Consider the following 17337-nt stretch of genomic DNA (forward strand, 5'->3'; position numbering starts at 1 on the left):
AAAAAAAAAAAAAAAGAGTCTATGCCTATTGAATGGATGGAAGTTCTAAGAACTGAAATATTATTCATAGGCATGGAAGAAGTTCTTGTGGTCTAAATTCTTAGGGCAAGATTGAGGACAACAGAACTATAATATTCTGGAAAAAAAGAATTTCAATATTACCACTTAGCTTAGATCAGTATGTCAAACTCCAAGGTTTCAAAATCAGGGTGTGCGTGTGCCTCTCTATATAAAGAAAGCTGAAATGCCTTTAGAAATCAACTCATCAACTGAAATAAGCTAGAACCAGAAAGACAATACTGTCTCACTCATATGTGGAACAAAAACAGTCAAAAACTCACAGAAACAGAAAGTAGGACAGCAGTTGCCAGGGACTAGGGTGAGAGAGAGATTGGTCAAAGGGCACGAACTTTCTGCTAATGAGATGAGTAAGTTCGAGGATCTAATGTACAGCATGGTGGCTACTGTTATTAATACTGTATTGTTTACTTGAAATTGGTAAAAGAATAGATTTTAAGTGTCTTCACCACACTCATGCACACAACAGGCACACACATAAATGGTTAACTATGGGTGTTATATGTTTATGGTTGTTAATTAACTTGACTATAGTAATCGGGACAGGATGTACCTGTACATAAAATCATTACATTGTATACCATGAATATATACAGTTTGTGTCAATTTTTTAAAGTGGGGGAAAGAAAGCCAATGAATCTTCTAACAAAAGTATAAGGTAATTTCTCCAAGATCACAAGCAGAACTTGAATAAGAAACCAAGTCTCTTAATTGCTGGCAGGTGCTTGTTATACTACAAAAAATGCTAAAGCCTACATGTTTTTCCTGGAATCAGAAGGAACTGGGATCAAGTCCTTGTTCTGCCACCAAAAAGAATGCTTTTCAGTGGCTCCTTGCTGGCAATACAGGAATGATGTTAATAAAGCGGCCCACTTAACTCTCAGGGTGGTCACTAAAATTAAAGGAAAAAATATGTGCGGAATCCTAAAACTACTAAATAACTGTGTGTGAGGGGTGTTTTTGTTTTTGTTCTGTTGTTTTTTGAGACAGCGTCTCACTCTGTCACCCAGGCTAGACTGCAGTGGCAGCGATCAAGGCTCAATGAAGCCCCGACCTCCTAAGCTCTAGCAATCCTCCCACTCCAGCCTCCCAAGCAGCTAGGACTACAGGAGTATACCGCCTCGCTCGGCTAATTTTTCTACTTTTTATAGAGACAGGATTTTGCCAAGTTGCCAAGGCTGGTCTCAAAATCCTGGGCTCAAATGATCCCCCTACCTCAGCCTCCCAAAGTGCTGGGATTACAGGTGTAAGCCACCACACCCAGCCTAAATAAATGTTAATAGTAGCAATAATGACTTAATTTTTTTTAGCTGTATCAAAATACTGTAATAAGGCCGGGCGCGGTGGCTCAAGCCTGTAATCCCAGCACTTTGGGAGGCCGAGACGGGCGGATCACAAGGTCAGGAGATGGAGACCATCCTGGCGAACACGGTGAAACCCCGTCTCTACTAAAAATACAAAAAATTAGCCGGGCGGGGTGGCGGCGCCTGTAGTCCCAGCTACTCGGGAGGCTGAGGCAGGAGAATGGCGTGAACCCAGGAGGCGGAGCTTGCAGTGAGCTGAGATCACGCCACTGTACTCCAGCCTGGGCGACAGAGCGAGACTCCGTCTCAAAAAAAAAAAAAATACTGTAATAATACATAATACTGAAAAGTTTCTCGAATGATAGATTTTCCAATGTTTGAAAACTGGCCACCAAATTGACTGCAGCTACAAGATTCTTATTCTTATACGAAACCCTTCACCCCATCTTCTAAGCCTCAAACATGTTTCATTCTCTTAATTCTTCATTTTTCCAATAACATTTATCAGGAGGAGGAGCACATTTTGCTCATTTAGATTATCTATGTTGCTGGCACTTTTTAACTTGCATATCTTTCTAACTGAAACTAAAGCACGCTCGAGAAAACCAGGGATCACACCTTCTGCTCAGGTAAGTTCAATCACTCCCTCAGGCAGCCTGAGGGAGCAGACAAAGAAAGATATTCTGTTCAGTAACCAGAGTCAGATGGGAGGAGAGAAGCACTTACCAGTAAGAAGGAAAACAGTGACTGATCTATCTGAATAAATTCTAATAAAGTACAATTCACATTTCTTTTCAAAATACGAAGATTAAAATAATCTTATATTAACTTACAGATTCCAAACCTCTGTGAACTTACAAAATCTAAACTAAGACTAAATAATCTAATAAAAATATTTCAATACAGCCATGAGACAGTTTATCAATCTAGAGGAAAGTCTCCATTTAAAAAGTTCTGTGAGAATTATAACAGCTCACAAACTATCAGGAATGATACATGATTTGACTGTGTAACTTTCACCAACTGTGACTGTTTCACTCTACAGGATTTTACACTCTACCCAAGGCATTCACTTTATTAGGAGGCAATTGCTTCCTCTTTGAAAAGTAAGTTCCGCCAAGAGTGGTGGCTCACGCCTATAACCCCAGCATTTTGGGAGGCCAAGGCGGGTGGATCACATGAGGTCAGGAGTTGGGGACCAGCCTGGCCAACATGGTGAAACCACATCTCTACTAAAAACACAAAAAATTAGCTGGGTGCGGTGGTGCATGCCTGCAATCCCAGCTACTCGGGAGGCTGAGGCAGGAGAATCGCTTGAACCTGGGAGGCGGAGGCTACAGTGAGCCAAGGTAGTGCCACTGTACTCCAGCCTGGGCAACAAGAGTGAAACTCTGTCTCAAAAATAAGTTCCTTCTATTCAGCCACTTCACTCAACTGGCATTTGGGCTTTCTGATCAGCCCTTCTTTATGTATTTTACTCCTTTCACATTCTTATTTTTATGTTTTCTAAATACACCCAGGAATATAGATCCAAATTCATTCTAGGTTATTTCCTGAAAGTCAGGCCAACTGGCTAGAGATGCATTATTCTAAGTGATAACTTTTCACTTGTGCCACAGAGATAAATGCTAGTAAGATAAGCCATGAGGAAGTAATTATAAATATCTTTCTTGGAGGTTGGTGATGGCTAAATCTGCAGCCAGAAAAATTCAACAGAAACTTGATTATACAGGGCACATGCCCTCAGGACCTCCTGAGGCTATGTCACAGGAAAAAAAAAAAAAAAGAAAGGAAGAAAGAAAAAAAATATATATATGTTTTTTTTAAAAAAAGAAACTTGATTATCCTATTGTTGAAAACTCTTGGTTCCACGTTATCTGATCCCCAAATATCTTTCTTTGATTTTCTGAAGAGTTTTATTTATTCCTTAGGAAACATGGCACAGCCTCCATCACTGCAGTCACTTTCTTCTTCGATTTCTACCATTTTATATATGATCTTCACTGGACAAAGAACAAGTTCATTGCACTAATAAGAATGTTACTTTCTTACCTTACACTAAAGAAACTATAAAGAATACATACAGCCATTTCCCTGTTACATAAAAGTAGACTGCAGAATATATACTTTACTATCCTTCAGGACCTTCTACAAAGGAGAATATATTGTTACATACTGTTTTTAAAAATTATAAAACTGACAACCTCTTGCACTCTCAGAACACACAGAATATAAAAGCATAAACTTTTATATTTTTTCAGACAAAACCATCAATTAAAAAATTCACTATCTCTTTTAGCAACGTTCTTTGTGTAAAAACTAGCAACTAATTTTTAAACAGTAGCTAAGAATTTTTAGAAAATAAACAGTATAAAACTTACAAAAATTGAATATGGAAGGGTTATAGTATAAAAAAGGATATTTTAAAAGAAGGACAGAAATCCTCTGTTCTAATCCCAGCCTAAAGACAGCTAGATATGGAAGCTAAGATCCGTCACTGAATGTCTATGTGGCCCTCAGTTCCTTCCTTCATGTAACGTGAGCTTTCAATACGGCACACCTTTAAAATCTAAATTCTGAGATTCTAAGAAAAGACGGATTTGAGATAAAGCCCATTTTCTATTTCAACTGCTACAAGCATAGAAAGAAACTACCTAGCTCTTTTATGTTTACTAAGTAGTAAAAATGTAGTAACCAATTCAACTGTGACATGATTGCAAAAGGAGATTAACCTGATGAACAAACATTTCAACTGGTACCAAAAGAATTTTCATACTTGTGTAAAGGTGGACAATACCAACATGCCCAAAGAGTTTGATGGAATGATGTAAACTTTCTGTAGTTCCAAAACACCGGGTGATAGGTTACCTTTTGGAGCTTTCAGACTGGAGGATATACAAAGAGTTAATCAAACTAGCATATTGTTTTCACAGAGATTTTTCTAAAAAGGATTTAGAGACTTTTATAGCCAGAAACAATTAGGGAATACTTGTTTCACTATTTCCTTTAAACCAGAAGACGGCTGTATATTTAAAATAAAATTGCAATATGAAAGTCTGCTAAAAGCACTTTTTTTGTTGTTTGTGCATTTTGTTTGTCACCCAATGTCACACTAACAATTCTGCATCTCATTCCAAAGCACATTATACTTAGAGATAAAATGAAAAAGACCATTTTTTGTTTCCCCAAGGGGAAAGTACTTCTGTTAAAAGCATCTTTTTATGAGACGATTCTTTCTGAATTACCAATAATGCAAACCAAAGAATTAGATACTGTACTCTAAAATTTAATATTTGTTCAATTCTTATTCATATCCTATAGTCATCCCATGTGTACAAGGGAAAAGTATGATAAATGCTTAAACGTACTTAAGAACCTGAAAGATTGAACATTTTTGTCCTTCAATCAGCAGGCTGTCAGGTCATGAGTACTCATTTTACAATAAAAGTTTTCCTGCCTTTCCTATTATTCTAACTAAGCTCAGTTAAAAACAGATTGGCCCACAAAGAAAATGGCCACACTTTTTGTTTTCATGAACCTGATTGTATATACAACTTTATTTTCATTAAAGGTAGACAATCTGATTTCAAACACTATATATAAAATCAAGAACTAAAGAGTTTTTTTAAGAACTTAAAAATAATGAACTGCTTAGAACTACATTCGTTAAGTTTGAATATCAGGATCAGAGATGAAATAAGAAATGAAATTAATGAAATTCGGATGAAAGAAATCCATCCTGTTTTGTTTTTTTAAATGCTTACACATAATACTTCATGGCGACTTAAAACAATTCCATTTTCTCATAATACTCAGGAATAAGTATGCTTTTCCAAAGAATCCAATTAGATGTGCGTGCAAACTGTCATACTGGGAACCATTACAAACCAGTAAAAAGCACAATCTAACCTTGAACATTTTTTTCCTTCTGATGTCCAACTAGCAACGGCCAGAAATAGTGAGTTCTGATAGGAAAACCTTCCTCCTTCACAGCCTTCATTAGGACTTTTGCCAAATCTGAAAGAGATATCATAAAATATCACAAAGCTACCTCAGCAAAACTTCCTTACGTTGGCTTTAACTTTTAAGAATGTAGTACCAGTTTTTTTGGCAAGTAAAGCACAATGGAGGGTGAACTGCAGAGGAAAGGAGTGCATCTGGATTTCCTTTAACTTCTTACAGTAGTCTGTTAGCTTCTCCACAGGCTGTGGGAAAAAAGTCACCACATTAGCTGGATTGGCAAACATCTTACCGTTTGAACTGCTGCAAATATTCTATCACTTCTGAGATGAGCAGTTTAAATCCCGCATCCTCTTTCTACCCAAAAATCTTGCAACACAAGAACAAGGTTGTTATAATGTTCACAACTAGTCTAATCTCATAAATATTCCTATATTTTAAAGAATCTTATTTCACTGCCAATTATATTGTCTACAAAGTAAAAGTGGACAGAATACCGTATTCATAGTCACACAGTGTCGTAAAAAGAAACTGCCAAAGTCACTTATGCCATCTTCCTTTGATACAGGGCATGATAGTAAAATTTGCAAAGCTACATCTTCCAATTTTTCAGTGACTAAAAGTAAAACGAGGTTCATTGCATCTGGGAAGAAAACAAAGACATCTTTTGTTAGTAAACTGAACAATATTTTTACATTGCAACCAATGTTCCGATACTAAAGACAAAATAAGAATTGCAAACATCAATAGCATATATCTGCCTAAATAACAATAAAACACTTGCAAATCAAATCATCCCCATGTACTCATTAACTCATGTTTTTGGGCTTATTTAACTGACTTTAAGAGTTCTATGTTCAACTCCCACAATGCCCATTGTTAGAAAATGTACTTTCCATCATATAAGAACAGCAATTCAGATTTTTATAAAAATCATGTAAATAGATTTTTATAAAACTACCTGGAATATATCTTCTTTCACATGTAACTTTTTCCAAAATTTCTGAGACATACTGAGGATACCCAGCTTTACTGAAGCTAAAAATAATTTGGAATAAATCACGGTCCATAAGGTGAAGCTCGGACTTCTCCACCTTCTCCAGAGTCTACAGAGAGTTCCAGAAATTAGAAGACCAAGTTAGAGTGTTTTTATTTAAGTATTAAAGTTAAATAAATTAAAATATCCAGATTCAAAACAGTAGGGAAAAACACCACCTAAAGTTTTAGGACTTCTTTTAAAACATAGGAAATACTCGGCCGGGTGCGGTGGTTCACGCTTGTAATCCCAGCACTTTGGAAGGCCGAGGAGGGTGGATCACGAAGTCAGGAGATGGAGACCACGGTGAAACTCTGTCTCTACTAAAAATACAAAAAATTGGCCAGGCCTGGTGGCGGGTGCCTGGAGTCCCAGCTACTCGGAGAGGCTGAGGCAGGAGAATGGCGTGAACCTGTGAGGCGGAGATTGCAGTGAGCCGAGATTGCGCCACTGCACTCCAGCCTGGGCGACAGAGCAAGACTCCATCTCAAAAAAAATAAAAAGGAAATACTCTACTTCAACAGTAACTGTTATATTATCAGCACCAAGATACTGAACTATAATAATTCTCCATAAATACTACATCTTTGAAAACAGGTATTGGCCAGGCGCGGTGGCTCAAGCCTGTAATCCCAGAACTTTGGGAGGCCGAGTTGGGCGGATCACGAGGTCAGGAGATCGAGACCATCCTGGCTAACACGGTGAAACCCCATACAAAAAACTAGCCGGGTGAGGTGGTGGGCACCTGTAGTCCCAGCTACTAGGGAGGCTGAGGCAGGAGAATGGCGTAAACCCGGGAGGCAGAGCTTGCAGTGAGCTGAGATCCGGCCACTGCACTCCAGCCTGGGCGACAGAGCGAGACTCCGTCTCAAAAAAAAAAAAAAAAAAAGAAAACAGGTATAAACTACGCTTTGCTGCCTCATATAAAACATAACACAAGTTTTTACAAATGATTTTAAAGTATGTTTATTTAGACATAAGTCATACCTGCTTAACATGGTCAATGTCGCCCTTCTCAGCATATGCATTCAATAATGCGAGGTATGTGTCTGGACCAGGCTCAATTCCAGCCTCTCTCATCACTGTGAGAATGTTTTCTGCATTCTCCATATCACTACAAGTTAATCCAAAAAACAGATTACCATGCTCTTGCCAAATGTAATATAGTTATTCAAACTAAAACATACGCTTATTAAAATCAAAAATGCTAAGTATCATTTGGAATTATGATGTCAGAAAACAAATGTATATTAAACTGGATATATGTTTCTGAAATAAAGATCATAAACATCTGATCCCTCATTAAGAAAAATAATAATTACGCAGACATTAAATAACGTATACCCTCTTACATTATGTAGGTTATGACTCAGACTTAACTTACAAGGTAAGAATAACGTTTAGTAAACTACTCTTCAAAAATAAAAATATTTTCCAGAGCAGTTACTTCAGATCAAGCCCAGTTTCTTTTTTCTTTTCTTTTCTTTTTTTTTTGAGATGGAGTCTTGCTCTGTCTCCCAGGCTGGAGTGCAATGGCGCGATCTCGGCCCACTGCAATCTCTGCCTCCTGGGTTCAAACAATTCTCCTGCCTCAGAATCCCGAGTAGCTGGGATCACAGGCACCTGCCATCATGCCCAGCTAATTTTTATATTTTTGTAGAGACCAGGTTTCACCATGTTGGCCAGGCTGGTCTTGAACTCCTGACATCAGGTGATCTGCCCACCTCAGCCTCCCCAAAGTGCTGGGATTACAGGTGTGAGCCACCGCGCCCGGCCTATAGCCCAATTTCTAAAAATTCAAATAAAAGATTTGTGGAATAAATGTAAAAGCACGTTATAAAAATATTAGTATGCTCTACCTCATATACTACAGATTTTTTTTGAAGGGGTAGACAAACATATTTTAGGAGTAGACAAACATATTTTAGGAACTGTCTACAACAATTTTATCTAATTTAAACCCCACTTAACAAACAAAAAAGGAGTAAAATGACCACTTTAGCATCTCAGCCATCTATCACTTAAGAATCAAAACCTTAGGTTAAACATTACCCAGCTCTGGCATGCCCTGTCACAAGGGCACTGAATACTGCCTCTGTAACTGGGAGATCCTTAGTTTTCATAAATCCAAGAATCTTGCTGCAAAGGAAAAACGAAGATACTCATTGAAAGTATTTATCAAGAAAACTCTTTACAACATGTATAGAATTAGGTTAGGCCTTGAGTTACTTTTGTTTTTAAAATATAATAGTAACACACACTTGTTTTAGAAACCACCAAGAAAGAACTGATCCCTTTGATCCCCTTTCCACAAAACCCCACTCTTTAAAGTATCAATAGTCTTGAAGTACTCTTGATACAAATACTAGATTTTTAAAAATCTGATTTGTCTTACACTACTAATTACCTTTGTAAAAGCATAGTTTTGTAAGATTCATTTAGATAAAAATGAAATTATGTATTCCAATTTATCCCTTATTTTCCAAACCTTCCATTCATAAGTAGTAATAAATTTTATAAGCAGAGAAATGGTGCAACTGATTTTCCATTAGTCAGTGGACTAAAGAGACTATTCCCAGTTTTATAAATGAATACAGCTTAAATAGCTAAGAACATTTCCCTTAGGAAATATTTAAAAAAAAAAAAAAAAAAAAAAAGCTTTATAGCTCAACGACTTTATACCTCTCTCTAGTAAATCAAATTTTTAATTAAAACAGCAACTTTTACTTATCTTTTCTCTCTTATACAATAATTTTATATTTTATGTAAGTCAGATTACCAGATTTGCTAGATTAAAACAGTTCTGAAACAATTTCCTTCATTAGGAAGAAGCTTTAAAACAAAGAGTGAACAGACATTTAGAGTTACAAAATGTACAAATTTGTTCACTTAAATATGTTCATACAGATCCATACCTGGCACCTTCAATATCTCCCATATTACAGTAAGAAGCAATCAATCTCTGGTATGTCACCTGTCAATGAAAATGGGCCAGTTAATTTTACATATACTTTTTTTTCTGAGTAAAGAAAAAAAATGGTGGATGTGAAAATATATATTCACAATAGCAACTACTTACTCGATTTGGTTGAATGTTCGCTTCCTCCATTTTTGCCAGGAAATCAGTTGGTGAGAATTTATATTCATTTTGAAGATAGACTTTAAGTAAAGCATTATAGTGACTCACGTCATACACAGCACCTACAAATGAAATTTAAAATCAATGTTTAGAAAAGTATTGAAAATCCTATGCTTTAAAGTGGAACTAAATTTAACAAACAAAAAGAGTAAAACTATCACTTCAGCATTTCACCCATCCATCTTTGCACTCAGACTTATCTACACAGATACTCTGTCACACAGAGCAAACTAAGCATGTAAGACAGTAATTACTGAATTATTGTATAGTCACAAGTAACTGCCTATTCAGATATTAAAAGGCCTCTTACTTAAGAAGTACAAAATTATCTTCCTGTTAGAAAACGCTGACAACACCCCTATATTTAAAAGTGACTATAAGATTTTTCTATATAAAGCAGTCCTCACATTACAGACACACTGTGATGAACGGATTGTAACTTCAGTTCTTTCACACAGTAGGACTGTGCTGGCAATTCTGCCACTCAAAGCCTTCATTTGAAGGGTGCATTCCATTTTCAGCTAATGAACATGATCCATGGTCTGCTCTTGTTAATGATCGGTATTCCAATGCCCTTTGTTTTCTTTGTATCCCTACTATTTAGGGCCACATCAAATAATGTTACCACACATCCTTACTCTACTCAGTCATGACATCACAGTCCTTATATCAATTTTGTGGTAACATGACTCACTATATTTTCATGAATTAAATTTCACATCTTTATTCTACTGCCTGTGACCATACAGGCCTACGGTCAGTATTTAGGGGTCAGATTATGAGATTTTAGGCAGCAGAGACCTGTTCCATTAAATACATACACATTTTTATCTTAACAGATACGTTTCGTTCATATTTACTATGTTTCAGGCACTATGCTAAGTGTTCTACATATAGTGGCTCACTTAAACTTCACAACAACTTTGAGACACTACTATCACCCCCATCTTACAGATAGCTTAGATCTGTCAACAGTTCATTCTGTAATTTTGGACAAGTTACTTAAACTAAAATATCTCTTGTATCTTTATAAATCTGTAAACAAGAGTCAAACTTGCGAAGTACAAGGTTTCTGGCAATATTAATTCAACAAGTATGTATCAAATGCCATTATACACAAAGCATCATGCTACTGGCAAAGCAGGAAAATAAAGAAGCTATGGATTTAATCCTCATAAAGCATACACTTATATAGGAGAGACCTATTTGTAAATAATTTTAAAATAATAACACATTGTCAGTCTTTCTATGGAGGTATCAATATGATTACTGCTGTGTAACGCTTTTTTCTATTTTAGAATGTAACCTTTTCTGCATACATTTCTCCCAGTTCAATGACTTACTGACATACAGGAATTTCTAATTTTTAGAGATTGAATACTTTAGCTTTACTTTTCTGCTCCTTTTATACTTATAAAATCCTTTTCCATTCTGAAATTCAACATTTATTTATATATTTTTTAACTTAAAAAAAAATCAACTTATCAAAATGTATTCTAGATGTATTCAAAACTGTGAAGGAAGAATCTGTCTTTATCCTATAGTTTTTTCACATAGGTCCTACACACTTTTTGAAGGACAGTTGTAAATATTTTATTTATTTGTGGCCATACTTTCTTGGATTGTTGTATCCATTTTCTTTTATAACTAGAAGAGGTATGGATTCTTAAACATTTAGTAAGTCAGCTAATTACTGTGAGTTGATTTTCTGGGATTTTACAGATTAAACAATCACATCATCTAAAAATGAAAATTTCTTGTACTGTTTCACATCTTATTTCATTGCATTATACATGATTGTTGTTGGTTTTAGATTTTTAACACAATAAAGAAGCATCCTTCTATATGTTAAGATTTTTTAAAATCAGGAATGAACATTAAATTTTATTAAACGATCTTTTTTCAAATTATTTTTTGAATATGTACTACATTACATGACTTAAAATTGAAAAGGTATAAAAAGGTAGAGTAAAACCTGTATCCAGTGTTCATCATCCTTCCAGAAATATTTTAATACTATATACACATGCACATGTATAAACATTTTTCTTCAAAATACTATCATTCTATACATTCTGGTCTACACCTTAATTTTTATTTATACTCTGGAGAACACCCCCATTGGTATATAAAGAGCTTCTTCATTTCTTAAAACAGTTACACAGTAATCTATTTTATGGGTACTCCACAATTTATTTACCTAATCCCCTAGAGAGGAATATTTGAATCGGTTCCAATTTCTTACTACTACAAACAAGCTACAATGAAGAATATCCTTTTGCATCTATGAGTATATCTATATCTAAATTCAAATGGAAATGCTTGGTAAAATGGTATGTGCATTTATAACTTTGACAGACAAACTGGCTATTTTGTTCTTTTTATTTTTTAACTTACCATACTTGTAACACTTGTTATGAAAAATTATTTATTGTTAATGCCCCTAGATGTCACTATACCTCACCAAATAAATATTACCAAAAAATTATGAATCAAGTAGCCCTTCCATAAAACTGAATTATACCATTTATGTAAACAAACATTTTTTTGCAAAAAGAAAAAATATCTACACCTTTTATACACATCATATATTTAAACAATCATACCTAATTTCTGAAGTTTGTCCCATATCCTATGAGCAAATTCTGTTCTCTCTTCAAGCTTTAGTTCAGGCAATAGAGAACCACAGCTACGTAGTAGGAGCAAGGCATGACTACTACCTGGGCCACCTGTGGAAAAAAGGTTAATGGATAACATTTAACATAGTAGCAATATCATATAGATAAATACCAAAATTTACACAGAAATCTACAAGCATTCAAAAATCTCCTGGCTCAAATTGAGAGTGTCCATAAATTAGAAAAATCCTATCCTAATGTACAATGTTACTAAGTTACAAGTCAAACTTTTAATATTAGTCTGCTTTCTTAAGAAATCTAAGTTATAAAATCTATATAATCTGCAAGACTGTATCAAACACAAAAATACAAAGAATCTAATTTATAGGCAGTGCTTGCTACAATTCAAAGGCTAAACTTCTCAGTATCTTATGAAAATAGTATAAAGGGCCAGGCGCAAATCCCAGCACTTTGGGAGGCTGAGGCGGGCAGATCACCTGAAGTCGGGAGTTTGAGACCAGCCTGATGAACATGGAGAAACCCCATCTCTACTAGAAACATAAAATTAACTGGGCGAGATGGCACATGCCTGTAATCCTAGCTACTCGGGAGGCTGAGGCAGGAGAACTCTTGAACCCGTGAGGCGGAGGCTGCATTGAGCCGAGACTGAGTCATTGCACTCCAGCCTGGGCAATAAGAGCAAGACTCCATTTCAAAAAAGAAAAAAAGAAAGAAAGAAAATACTGTAAAGCAGTGTAATTATCATCCATGAATAGAAAAGTTAGGTTCATAATCAGCTACAATATAAGCTTCCCTCTCCCTACATCTGTAAGCTTTATCTACATATCTCTGAAAGCTGACTTTAAAACAAAGCAAAAATAAACCACTTAGTGTGATTCCATTCATACAAAATATCTAGAGTAGTGCAAACTTACAGGGACAGAAAATAACTAGTGGTTGCCTAGGGCTGGAAGGGATAAGGAGTTGGGGAATTTCTTTTTGGGGTGATGAAAATGTCCCAAAATTTATTGTAGTGATGGATAAATAAATAAGTTAGAGAGAGAATGTGACACAGGTTCTTTAAATGTACGTAACAATAGTAATAATTGATACTTCTTTGGTATCTCTCACCATCAGATTCTATATCTACGCTTCTAAGTGTGTCTGAAACCCATGAATAGGCTTTAAGAAGCTACTGAATCCTCTTAAACTGCATGCAAAATTATGCATATGTTTGCATGAGGTTTTTGGGGGTCGGGGACAGGGAGTGAAGGACCTATAGCTTGCATCAGGCATTAGTGACCCAAACAGATTTTTAGTAGCTAATTGAAAATGCAAGGAAAATAATGGAAATCTGTCATACGTGATCATCTAACAGAAACCTGACACTCTACAATGGAAGGTAAGAAAAACTAGTATCTTCCAAGAAACTTACTACTAAAAGTGACTCCATAAACTAGGAAAAGCAAAAAGGCAATTTTTATTTTCGGATTTGGAATAAATATCTAGACCAGGCATGGTGGCCCATGCCTGTAATCCCAGCACTTTGGGAGGCCAAGGCAGGTAGATCACGAGATCAGGAGTGCAAGACCAGCCTGGCCAACATGGTGAAACCCCGTCCCTATTAAAAAATACAAAAATTAGCTGGGCGTAGTGGCATGCGCTGGTAGTCCCAGCTACTTGGGAGGCTGAGGCAGGAGAGTTGCTTGAACCCGGGAGGCAGAAGTTGCAGTGAGCCAAGATTGTACCACTGTACTCCAGAATGGGCGACAGAGTGATACCCCATCTCAAAAAACAAACAAACAAAAATTTTAAAATGTTTTAGTTACTCCAAACTTTGCCCAGATGAGCTGACAAGATAGAAATCACAATCACAACATAAATGACAATCAACAGAATATAACAAAGAAAATTAAAGTATCAAATAAGCTACTCTGTAATGAGCTTACCCTCAAACAAGTATTTATTTAGGTTGATGCAAAAGTAATTGCAGCCATTATGTTTAATGGCAAAAACTGCAATTACTTTTGCACCAACCTAATATTTAAGACTTTTTTTGTTTTAAAGACAGATGTCTCTCTCTGTCACCCAGGCTGGAGTGCAGTGGTGCGATCTTAGCTAACTACAACCTCTGCCTTCTGGGTTCAAGCGATTCTCCTGCCTCAGCCTCCCAAGTAGCTGGGACTACAGGCACGCGCCACCATACCTGGCTAATTTTTGTATCTTTAGTAGAGATGAGGTTTTGCCATGTTGACCAGGCGGGTGTCGAACTCTTGGCCTCAAGAGATCTACCTACCTCCCAAAGTGCTGGTATTACAGGCCTGAGCCACTGTGTCCAGCCAAAGGTCAACTTTATGAACAGGAAATTTTGACATACCTGAGCGGCAGGTGTCATCAAAGACTTTTTGTAGAAGCATCTTTGGAATGCGGCCAGTTCTTCGAACAGAATTATCTAGTCTCATCAGAGCCCAATCAAAGTGACTGGCAATCCTTCTAGAAGAAAAAGTGGACTCCTCTTGAATATCCTTTTTTTCAGCAGCAATGACATACAGCCTGGCTGGGCTCAGTAGTCCTCTAAAAAATGAAACATAATTAATAATAATCAGTTGCTATCTATTTAGGTCATTTTTTGAACAAAACTTACACAAATTTTTAAATTAGTTATTAAACACCTAAAATCACAGTACAATACCAAAAATAAAGGTATGAACTAATAGGAAAGAAAGTTTTAGCTTTTGCTTTAGATAAAATCATATACACACATACATAAATTATATGCACAGTAAATCTCCTGAATAATTGAGAGCATTTTGGTAATTTTGAACATGGAATCATTTCAAAATCAGATGGAAATATGGTGTGTTTTAAGTGTTTTTTAAATCTCTTTTAACCAAAACAAGGTAATGAAAGACGAAGCAGTTTATGCTGCAAAGCTCTTCTCACCTCTGTAAATAAGACGAAATCTAATATATATCCAAAATTTTTACAACTACCTTTAAGTTTTCTAGGTATAAGCTTACTATGAATTTAAAAGAACACCAATGTCCAGGTTAAAACAAGGCAGTTTCTTTTTTTTTTTTAAGGATAATTTAGGCCCAAATAATTTCTAATCTGTCTAAATAAAGTTGAAACACTTTAGAGTGATAATACTCTTAATTCTTATTTGCTGTGCAACTGTCAAAATGTTAGCTGTATTCTTTCCTAATTATTTAAAACAACTGCCACCAAAAATAAATAAAGCGTTAAACATCGTTAATTTTAAGGAAGCCAGAAGGGAAAGAAAATGATTACAAATTAGGTACGGTCAGAATTGTACATTATGTGTTTATAAAGAGCAAGCAATCTTTAAACCATTCACTATTTTAGTAATGGAGTCGAATATGCAAGTCAAATGCTCTCTAACATGAAATCTGAGGGATTCTATGCTGTACCGTTTTTTTTTAAATAAACACATTTTTTTTACAGAGACTGACTAGGAACAAAAAAAACACAATTTTTTAGAGTATTTTTAGGTTTATAGAAAAACTGCATTAGGTAGAGTTCCCATATATTTTCTTCTCTAGGCTATTCTAGGTAAAAATATAAGCTGTACCTGATTTAAAAGTATCAGATAAAAAATAATTCTTACGTGTGAAGGAAAACTTATCAATCTGAGTTGAATTTAAAAATGCTTTCTCTGTATTTAAACATCACTTTTAACAAGTGATTTCTAATTCTCAGTGGTTTACATATTTGTTGCCAATATCTTAGTTACAGCAGCCACTAAATACATTACACACTAAGTATATAATAACTAAGTATAATATAATCACATTTTTCAGACATACACATTTTCATCACAACGGTGACTTTAAAAATAAAACTTACATTTCTGTCCCATGTTGTTAATCTGAAAAAACCAGTCACAAATTGAATATCAAGTATGTGATGTTTTATTAAAGGAAGCTATACTAGAAGTTTCACCTCAAGGTTATATTAAACGAGGCTGTAATTGATACTAGACTAGAAATTCTACCACTGTGATCTGGGAGAAATCACGACTCTAAACATTAGTGATTCCACCATCTAGGTGGAAAATAATGGAAAAAATCAGGATACTGACTAAATAAGACAATGTCTTATTTTTGTAAGACCAATGATCAGCACATTGTAGATGGCTAATAGACTCAAGTTTGTTAAATGAGCTGAATTTTAACCTACAAACCACAGAAGATATACTCTTAAAATATGTATCCCTTACTTCCAAAAGGCATTTATCTGGTTGCTATATCAGTTGTTACTAAACTATCCCCTTCTTAATGTTCGGCAAGCACAAAGTGACATTATTTTTCAGTTACCCAGGACATGACAGTTTGGAGGAGTTTGCAATAATATTATTCAACAACAAAAGCTGATTAATAGAAATTTCAAAATTGTGATGTCTATTTGCCAAAGTTTTTTACACAACGCGAATCTGATAAATTGTTAAAGAGCAAAAATAAAACTTCCGCTACAGGATATTTTTTAAATTTAAGAGGAGACAAACTCAAATTTCAGGAAGAAAACAGATGTTTATAAACCAGCACATTGTTCTGAACATTCTAAGCAAATTTTTCTCATACACATGTCTTTACTGCAGCCGAGACTCCTTCACAGAAGCGCGTTTGGCTTTTTAGTTAAGTAGAAACATGAATCTGTTATAAAATAAACTGGGGTAGAGGAAGCATTACGTATTTAACCAAAGAAGTCTTGACTCTTCAGTTATATGGTCCAGAACTGATTTTTAAATGTACTCTAATACATCCTCGAAACAAGAGTTTCACAGCCTGGAGCAATGGGTATGTCGTGACAGAAAAGAAAGAACAGAACAAGTCCGGGGTGAAGGTGGGCCCTGCAAGAAGATCACACCCACCAGGCTTGCACGAGCTGGAGCACAATGCCTCCAAATGCTAAGGACCAAAATTGACATAACCACATAAGGGGAAATCATTGGATCATCTCATCCAAGTATCATACTGGCTCCTTTCCACTTCTTAAATGTCTCAGGTTCCCTTCACAGACTCCAGCTCCTACCACTAATATTCAAATTACCCATAAATGTTTTCTTGTAAAATCTGCCATTTAAAGTTATCTCTCAGCTTTTTTAAAAAAAAATTAAGGTGGGTTTTTTTTTTTTAGCTCTTTAATAGAAACTATCTTACAGTTGAGTGTCCATTTAATATA

At 35.6% G+C, this 17337-nt stretch overlaps 1 protein-coding gene across 1 annotated transcript in view; it reads right to left on the minus strand.

Annotated features, from left to right (window-relative positions):
- LRPPRC (leucine-rich pentatricopeptide repeat containing) overlaps positions 1-17337 on the minus strand; it is a 142795-nt gene that overhangs the window by 113657 nt on the left and 11801 nt on the right. The window contains exons 2-11 of the mRNA XM_011978201.1: positions 14513-14709; positions 12124-12246; positions 9458-9579; positions 9294-9352; positions 8431-8517; positions 7366-7492; positions 6304-6448; positions 5840-5985; positions 5482-5587; positions 5292-5399 (exon numbers count right to left, since the gene is read on the minus strand). Of these exons, the coding sequence (XP_011833591.1) occupies positions 5292-5399; positions 5482-5587; positions 5840-5985; positions 6304-6448; positions 7366-7492; positions 8431-8517; positions 9294-9352; positions 9458-9579; positions 12124-12246; positions 14513-14709 (1220 nt within the window). The remainder of the gene's footprint in view (positions 1-5291; positions 5400-5481; positions 5588-5839; positions 5986-6303; positions 6449-7365; positions 7493-8430; positions 8518-9293; positions 9353-9457; positions 9580-12123; positions 12247-14512; positions 14710-17337) is intronic.

The sequence above is a fragment of the Mandrillus leucophaeus genome, unplaced genomic scaffold (assembly GCF_000951045.1).
Source record: "Mandrillus leucophaeus isolate KB7577 unplaced genomic scaffold, Mleu.le_1.0 Scaffold190, whole genome shotgun sequence".
Taxonomy (NCBI): Eukaryota; Metazoa; Chordata; class Mammalia; order Primates; family Cercopithecidae; genus Mandrillus; species Mandrillus leucophaeus.